This window comes from Apis dorsata, unplaced genomic scaffold, assembly GCF_000469605.1.
Source record: "Apis dorsata unplaced genomic scaffold, Apis dorsata 1.3 scaffold_741, whole genome shotgun sequence".
Lineage (NCBI taxonomy): Eukaryota > Metazoa > Arthropoda > Insecta > Hymenoptera > Apidae > Apis > Apis dorsata.
The window spans coordinates 296,527-306,599 of record NW_006263902.1 but is presented as its reverse complement, the minus strand read 5'-3'; the positions used below and the strand labels follow the sequence as shown (position 1 = coordinate 306,599).

The window sequence follows — 10,073 nt, the reverse complement described above, 5'->3', positions numbered from 1 at the left end:
CTCTATTTTATATATATATATATATATAATAATATGCTCTATAATATGCTATATAATAATATAATATATAATATCAGAATGATCAAAACGATGATTTTGTAGCATGATAGTGCTTAACTATTAAAAATAATATGAAATAAATTAGAAATTAAATATGAAATTCATTTTCAATTTATTTTTCGAATATTATATTTCTATCTCTTGTTAAATTAATAATAAATTAATTAATATATTAATAATAAATTAATCAATAAATATTATTTAAATTAACAAGAAAAAAAATTAAAATTAATTTTCTAATAAATAAAATAAATAAAATAAAAAATTCGCAGAACAATTTAATAATTTTTAATTCGTTATTCTTTTTCTTTTAAAAATTGAATAAATTAGATTGTAATTTAAATTTTATTTATTTTTTAAACAAAATATTATACTATTTTAAATAAAATTAACAAATAGAGATACAAAATACAAAACACCTTCTCATATAATGCAGTGTCTCTCCTTTTTTTAAATTATTCGGCAACCCTCTTTTTTATATGACCGTTAATATGGTCGTTGCTCTATGACTCTACGAGTTAAAAACATATGGATAAAGAAGGATCGAGACACAGAAATAGGAAGGCCGTGAATCGATAAATGATGAGAATGGACGATCGATTCCATGCACACGTAGATATGTATATTTAATGTAAAGACTGATTTACATTGACCGAGATAATTTTGTCCACGAATTATATACAGTAAAGATATGCGATTATTGATTATTGAATATTAAAGCAATATTTATAGTATCGATATATCATTAAGTCGAATGAAAATGAAATAACAATGAAATATAAATAATAATTGTAAAAAAATAATTCAAAATTTATATAGAGGTTATCGATATATTTATGGAATATCTTTGGAAAGTTGAGAGGCCATAACAAATAAATATATGTACATATATATATTTACATATATATATAAAATAATAATAATAATAATAACAAAATTAAAATTAACAACAGAGTTCAATCTTAAAAATATCTAAGAAGATTTGTATTAACGAGGATGATAATTATATTATATTCAACGCTCGTGAAACAATTGGCTATTTTAGCGCAAACTAATTTTTTTTTATTTTTTTAAAGTCATTAAAACGCAAAAAACTTCTTCAATTATTTTTCTCCGTTATTTACATACATAATTAGATAATTACAAAATGTTCTTAAAAATTCATAAAGTAGATTATATAAAAATACATAATTCAAATATATAAGAAATTGCTAAGATTTTGATCTCTTCGGTTTTGATCTGGAAATCTTGATTTTAACACACATTTCTAGACTTTGATTTCACCGGAAATATTTCTAGGTTGATAGAAAAAATGATTAATAGTTTCTTAATTATAAATTATTAAATTTATTGATTCATAATAAAAAAAGATATTTTTAATTATTTTAATTTTGTTTCTATTTTTTTTTGTATTTATAAAATTACTTTATTGTTAATTATATATGTATTTTATTATTATAAAATTTAATTACATTAACATTCTTTTGTTTGTCTTTTCCGTTTTTAAATTTTTATTCATATTTTTGTATAATAATTCATAACATTTGTGAATTTTTCAATAGAATAGAGTAGTAACTTTAGTATAGAAACTATCGACAGATAGTAATATACTTTGTAAATCATGCAACTTAGTCAATATAGTTAGACATCAAAAAATATGAAATTATGAATGTACGATATTATTCACGATACAATCTGATAACATTACCTGATTCTTTTCTAATTTTGATTCAGAGATTTCGGATTTTGTTGATATAATTTGATTTTTATTATTTGATTCTTTTCTAATTTTGACCCAGAGATTTCGGATTTCAAATTGATAAAAAATATTATTAATTTTCTTAATTATAAATTGTTATGTTTCTATAATAACGTATAATAAAAAAAAATAATTTAATATAATATATAATAATATATGATAAATATCTTAATTTATTATCATTTAAATTTAACATTTTTATTATTCCTTTCTAATAAAAGTTTTCAATAATGAATTTTTCAAAATATTATTATGTAATTATACACATTCATATTTTGTTATATAAAAAATTTTAAATTCTTTTAATCTCTGAATTTTAATTAAAATTAAATGGTAATAACATTCCGAATTTTACAATAGAATAAAAATAAGAATAATTCTATTACTAACATATAATATATAAAAATAATTTGTTTATAGATAATATCTAAATGTAAATCAGCCTTAATTTGTGAGGGGCGTATATTCTCAGATATCCATCATATCTGCATAAATGATAAGTATTAATGTATATGTAGTATTTATTTGTATAATCTCACAATTTAAAATTGGCTACAAGTCATATATATGCATAGTTATTAAACACTTAAAATTCTAATCTTTATTTTATATTTTTCAATAATGACGCTTGTAAAAAATAAAAGATGAAAGTTAATGAAAGATAAAAAATCAAGAATCCAAGCATTTAAAAAAATTTATATTCTATTGTTTTGGTATAACATTATTTACTTCACTGGTTCCATGTTAGGTTAATTAGATTAGGATTATATTAATAAAATTGACTTTTGAGAATATATCCGAAAAAATCTCGAGCTATAATAATTAAATTTGTATTTATATAAATTTATAACAATATGCATAAGTATCTAGTTCTTTCCATTTTGTGAAATGTTTTTCGCGAAATGAACCAAAAATATTCGTCAATGGAAAGATTGCGATCGATCTTACTCGGTATTGGATAAAAGCCATAAATATGTGTGAGTCGCGTGTCTACCGCGTGTTGATCGCGTGTTGATCGCGTGTCACAAATAATGTCATATTTCGATGCTCAATACGGATCATTTTTCCGTTATTGTTACCTTAAAAGCTAATGCAATTCAAAACTTAAACTAACCTATTTCCATTGATCGAAATGTTTAATTATAATTTTTCCCATAAGAATTCGTTTGAAAAATCAATCATGTCATGAATCTAAACAATTCAATTATTTCAACTTTTTATTTATATACGTATTTTACATGGAAGTAGAAACAAAAATAAAAGATAAGATGATGTGAGAAATAAATGAATCTAAAATAATTGCAACTAACCAAGATTATTTTGATGAAAGATAATTAGCAACAGTGATTAAAATGTTGTCGATCATTGAATGAAAATCATTCGTGTTCACATGTATTGCATTTAAAAGATAATCATCTTACCTTTTTCGTTTGGTAAAGCTTTCGATCTCGAAGAAGCAAATGGATTCTTCTCCAAACGTCCAAACGGCCGTTTTGTATCCACGCTAAACCGAATACTTCTGGGCATTCTACACCTTCGTCTTCAAGATATTTCTGAAATGTCAGAAAGAAATCACTGATCAAACAAATTCACGATCGAAAGATCGTTCGCACGAAGTTGTGTCGACTTGAAAATCGATCGATTTTTCACTCACTTGTAATGTGGCTTCCGCTTCGTTCAAGGCGTCCCAGTCTTCCGCAAAGACGGCTGGAATCTTGATCATCTCAGTGGGAGAGAATAGCTGAAACGCGCAACTCTTCTTTATATTCTTTGAAAATGATTCAAGGTAAACGCGTCACGATAATGGATTCACGCGAATTGCAGAAACGTTGCAAGAGAGCGAAACCATATGTACTTTCGATATACGCTGCGTATTGGTGTTTTATATCAATCGGTAAGAACAATTCTCGAATCGCAGTCGATAAAGTAGGCTGTTATTCTTATATAGAATATAGAACTAAATTACCAACCGACCGAATTCATGATAATGTATACCAAAATTTCGTAATCATCCCGGTAATTCGACGAATGCGAGTTTTTATCGCTTCCGTGTAGATTAATCAATTAATTATTAGTTATCTTATGTTACACTGACGTAAAAGGAATGCGAGGAAATGTAAACGAGTGATATGAAATTGTTACGAATGCTGTTACGATCTCATGTTCGAATTAAGATTTAATTATAAGTTTAGTTTACAATAATTAATTAATATTTGAATAGTATAATTATATGAGAGATTATTATTCTATAGATTTGTTTATAATAATATTATGAAATTGATTGTTTTTTAATAAATTAGGACACTTATTGTAGTATAATATTTAATATTTTATTTACTTAATGCATATGATCTTTTGTACAATAAGCAATATATTAAATGAAAAAAATGATGAAAGTTATCGTCACAAAGATATTCAAACCAATTTACGTAAATCTTATATTTATGTTTATATATTACACTGTTCACTGGCGATAAAATGAACTGAAAACAATGACAAGAAATGAACTGTTATACTATTTTTACGATGTTACATTTTTTAATTTATTCTTTATTATATATAAAATATATGCATGTTAAATAAGTTCAAATATATCAAAAAAACAATCAATTTAATAAAATTATGATAAATAAATATATAAAATAATAAACTTTATCACATAATATGAATATTAATGTAAGTTATTGTATAATGCACAATAGAAGAAATACGTTTTGATTTAAATACTCACCTTTGGATCATGGAAAAACTGATACTTAAAATAATCTTGACGGAAAAAAAATTTTCGTGATCGCTTAACAGAAAATGTTTTCATCTCTCTATGCACAGCCAAAATGTCTTCGTGATCTTCTAATGTACGTTCTGTAATTTTGATTTTTATTTCTATTTTATTTTATTTTTATATTTTATATAGTTTTATAATATTTTATTTCTTTTATTGTCTATACAATCTTTTCTTATTTATTTTTACAATCTTTTAAGAATGATATTCATATTCAAATTAATTCGTTTTATCTCAAATTAACTTGTCTGATCTTTTTTATTTATTTTAATAATAAAAAAAAATTTTTATTAACTTTTATAAAATAATTTAATTTTTAAAAGTTTTTTATCTGATAATAAATAAATCAGAATTTGAGCAATTATGTACATTTTAATTAAGTTATATTTATAACATGGATTATGGAACTTTTTTAGAAAAAGTTTTTATATTATAAGTTTCAATGAGAATAGATAAAAAAATTCTTGAAAATAAAAGTTTAATTTTGGATGGAACTTATAAAATATAAAATTTTTCTATTAAAAGAATAGATTTTTTTCATTAATATTAAAAAAGTTTTTCATTTTAACAAATATTCAATATTCAATACAATTCATAATTACAACAAAAATACATATATTAAATACAACAATAATACAAAAATATGCAAAATAATAATATTAAACAACATATTAAACAACAATATTAAATAATATTTTTTATTTTATATGAAATCATATTAATAATATGATATTATATTGTTAAATAAAAAATAACTAATATCTAATAGTTGATAGTTTTATTTGTTATGGAACTTTTTCTAATATGCATTCTAAAATAACTTGTTTTCATTATACTTTTATTATACTTTTATTATACAGATTATAAAATGTTCATAAATTTCTTTCTATAAAAATTCCATAAGAAAAAATATTTTTTTAAAAAATATATGAAGTGTACAAGATATCAATATATTCATGAATGTTAATGAATCAAATATTCATGAAATATTATATGAATATTTGAAAAATTAATTCTAAAGATTAAAACAAACACAAAAATTTGCAAAGTAGAAATATACAAAAATATCAATTAGAATTTTTTCATTTCACCATTTGATATTTTTATATAGCAACTTTTGTCTTTGTTTTGGCTTTTTGAATGAATTTTGCAATGATGTCTCACGAATAAATTAATACTTTATATAAATTCAAATATAATTTTTTTGAAAATTAAAATAAGAGTATTATTTATCTCAATGAAATAAATAAACAAACAAATTTTCGTAATCAATCAAAATAATTGGTTACCTATTTCTAGCTCTGGCCAGGTTTCTACGATCGTCCAATCGATTTCAATAGTATTTTTTTTCCTTTTAAGAATTTCGCACAAATCGATTACGCGAAGATTCATCTCAACGATCATGTCGTAGGAAGTATCATCATCGCAGTAAAATCGCAGTTCCTCCGTCTATGAATCAACAATAAAAGATAATTTTTTTTTATTAATTAAAATATTGATTTATATACAGATTTATATTACAGATCAATGTTTCTCTTTCCGAATTAATGATATATTTTAAAAATATATTTAAAAAAAAATATATTTTAATTTATCAGATTTAATTATAATTTTTTAGATGAACAAATTTTTATTCGCTTTCAACAACATGTAATATATTTTGATATTTATTTTATTAAAAAAATTTTAATAAATATATCACTAAATGGATCACTCACAAGCTAAATTGATTATTAATTCATTTCATTCTGAAAAATTTTAAATTTTTTCGCCAAAATATGTAATTAATATTTTTGAATCAGATTTAATATATATTATGTAATATATATTAATAAATAATTTAATATATATTATGTAGAATTGTACATATACAATAAATGTAATTAAATAAATATATATTTATATATTTATTTATAACTTAGAAATCAATTGACAAAATTTAATTAGTAATTTCTAATTTTGGAATCGTTATAATTTTTTTGAAAAAAAAAATATTTTTACATCTGAATCGAATTTTCCCGATATATTTTCTTTTAAAGTTATAGCAATTCAAAAATCAAAAAAATCAAATAATATATATATATGTTTTGTACATGTTTTTTAATTTAATTTACAATATATATATTCGAAATATTTATATTTCAAAAAAACACAGTTTATTATAAACACAAAATCTTATAAATCATAGGGAGAAATAAAAATATTTTGTTTAAAAAATCCATAATATTTTCCTTAATCGTGATTCATCGGAAAATACTGATATATACTCAAATATCATCTCACAATTGCAAGAAAAATGTTAAATGATTTGAATCATCAATAAGGACATTAAATTAAAAGTTCATGGTTTAAAACTCATTTAACAAATTCTAGTAATAACAAGTACAAATAACATTGACGTTTTCTTTATTTAATAGAAAAGTCCAAATAAGAATCATGTCATTTTTCCAGTAAATATATAACATATTTAAATATGATGAAATATGTAAAATAAAATAATTTACCTGTTTTTCGTCATCTTCGCTTTCGTCTGATTGTTGAGCGAATTTTTTTGATGTGCAAACACGGGCAAAAGAACAGAACAGATTCTTTTTTGGATTCAGTCGTTGGTAACTGCATGCAGATTGACCAAGGAATGAGCTATCAGTCTCCATGCACGAACACATCTTTGGTAGCCAATCTAAAAAAAAATGAAAGAGTAATTTATAAAATATTTATATATATTTATATATAATTAGATAATTTTATATAAATATGTTATATTATATATTTATATAAATATATATATAGTATATATAATTTATATAATATATTTATATAATAATAAATATATTTATATATTTTATAAATATATTTGCAATTAAATAATTTTATATTTCATAAATTATTCATAATGATTATTTACATTTAAATAATTTATTTATCATTTTTCAAAAGAAATTTATTTATTTATTATTTATTAATTGATTTTTGCTGAATTTATTAATTTTTCAATATATAAATATTTATACTGTTATTATTTTTGGTTAAAACTATTATACGTCTATTACTTATTATTTTTATTATTATATTTTATATTTTTATTATTATATTTTATATTTTTATTATTATATTTTATATTTTTATTATTATATTTTATATTTTTATTATTATATTTTATATTTTTATTATTATATTTTATATTTTTATTATTATATTTTATATTTTTATTATTATATTTTATATTTTTATTATTATATTTTATATTTTTATTATTATATTTTATATTTTTATTATTATATTTTATATTTTTATTATTATATTTTATATTTTTATTATTATATTTTATATTTTTATTATTATATTTTATATTTTTATTATTATATTTTATATTTTTATTATTATATTTTATATTTTTATTATTATATTTTATATTTTTATTATTATATTTTATATTTTTATTATTATATTTTATATTTTTATTATTAATATTACATTTTTGTTGCTCAAATAATCTTACTTTCTCAAATAATCAATTCTTCAATTTTTCTAGATATGAATATAAAAATTTGAAAATATCGAATTGAATTTTTTTTTAAAATAAGTAAAATTGAATAGTGCTTGATCAATCGATATGTTTATATATCACGAGATGTTTATATATATTTAAAATTTTTGTATCAAAAATTAGAAAAAAAACAATAAAAATATTATTTTTAATTTGGAACAAAATAAAAAAAAAAATATTATTTTTTAAAAATTTTGAAAATTAAATAAAAATGTATATTTAAACAAAAATAATAATTCTTCTAAATTAAGATAAAATTAGATAAATAAAAATTCAGATAATCTTTAATAGAAATAAATTGAAATATTAAAAAAAGAATTTCAATGATAGTCTTGAATGCAACAACACAATCATAACTTATTTTCTTTTTTTATAATTCCATATCTAAATTTCTTTCTATATGATCAATAAATATGACAAGCTTGTTGTGACTTACATTTTCAAATTTTACCTTTATCATATCTTTTTTTTCTTTTCTTCTTTCTTCAAATTTGTTTTTAATATCTAAATTTGTAATGTAATCACTTTATTATTTAATAATAAATTTTAAATACTTCATATTATTATCAAATTATATTTTACTTTTTTCATAAGAACATAATAAAAACATAATACAGTTCAAATTACAATTAATATTCAAAAACTAAAATCATTATATAATAATTTAACTTTTTACAATTCTTTAAAATTGTAAAATAAATTAGAATAAATTCTATTGAAATATTCACATCGAAAGATTTCCTTTTGCAGCGGAAATAAAAAACTTTCATTAAAAAAGAAATTATAAAAGATCATTATAATTTTAAATGAAAAAAATCATTATAATTTTTATTCCACTTAAGTTTCAAATAGTTATAGATCTCATTATGTGTATATATAGATCTTATTAATGTATATATCAAATATCATATGTATCAAAATTTAATATTTCATTCTTACTTTTTTTTTTATTTTTAAAAAAAAATAAAAACATAAAAAGTAACTACTTTAGATTTCGCATTTTAAAAAAGTTCAAATTCAGGCAAATTTATTTCAAATAACAAATTTCAAAATAAATATTTCAAATTATTATTTGGTAAATAATATGTTTTAAAAAATTAATTGTTATTCGATAAATATTATATTTCAATTTTGATATTACGTTTTTTATTTATTGAAGTAACTAATAAATTGAAGAAATAAAGTTTATTGCTTCATTCAAAATTTATTTTTAAATAATATTTAGAATAATTAATAAAATTTATTCAATTAATAAAATTATTGGAGATTTATATATTTTCAATTATTAATAAGCTGATTGATTAATTTATTTTTCATTTGTAAAATCATCTATAATAAGTATATCATTTTTTCATTTATTTCTACTGTTTCATTGTTCTAAATAATTTAAAATATTTTATCGAAACAGGATTATTATAAATTCTTTTTTATATTTATTTTTATTTATTTTTATTTTTATTATGAATTGAATATTAATTAGTTTTTCTTTTATATAATTTGTCTGCTGAAAATAAAAAAAAATCTGATTTTTTTTTTGTAATTTTATTCTTTTCATATTTAATTTTATTCTTTTCAAAATTATTTTTATTCAAAATATTATTAATTTTCTTTTCATACTTTTTGTGAAAAGAATTCACAAGATTATTAAAAAGAAAACAGAAATCAATTTCATAAATTAATTATAATTAAAAAGACATAAATAATGATTATAGATAATTATAAAAAAAAAAGATTTTCAATATATTTCCAATTCTTCAATTTGGATTTTTTCTTATTAATATAAAATAAAAATAATTGAATTTGATTTTTATTTGATATTATATATCATACATAATAATACAATAAATATTAGCTATCCGTGAAACTTCCTATAGCAATTGTGTAAGTTTCAACATTTTAGTAGTTAAGGATTAAGATATTAGTTA

The 10,073-nt window shown here is 19.2% G+C and overlaps 1 protein-coding gene across 2 annotated transcripts in view; it reads right to left on the bottom strand.

Moving 5' to 3' along the window:
* LOC102680485 (growth factor receptor-bound protein 14-like) overlaps window positions 1–10,073 on the bottom strand; it is a 60,212-nt gene that overhangs the window by 31,833 nt on the left and 18,306 nt on the right. For both annotated transcript variants that reach the window (XM_006622764.2, XM_006622765.2), the window contains exons 3-7: window positions 7,106–7,281; window positions 5,891–6,050; window positions 4,551–4,681; window positions 3,474–3,560; window positions 3,241–3,372 (exon numbers count right to left, since the gene is read on the bottom strand). In XM_006622764.2, coding sequence (XP_006622827.1) covers window positions 3,241–3,372; window positions 3,474–3,560; window positions 4,551–4,681; window positions 5,891–6,050; window positions 7,106–7,281 — 686 coding nt within the window. The remainder of the gene's footprint in view (window positions 1–3,240; window positions 3,373–3,473; window positions 3,561–4,550; window positions 4,682–5,890; window positions 6,051–7,105; window positions 7,282–10,073) is intronic.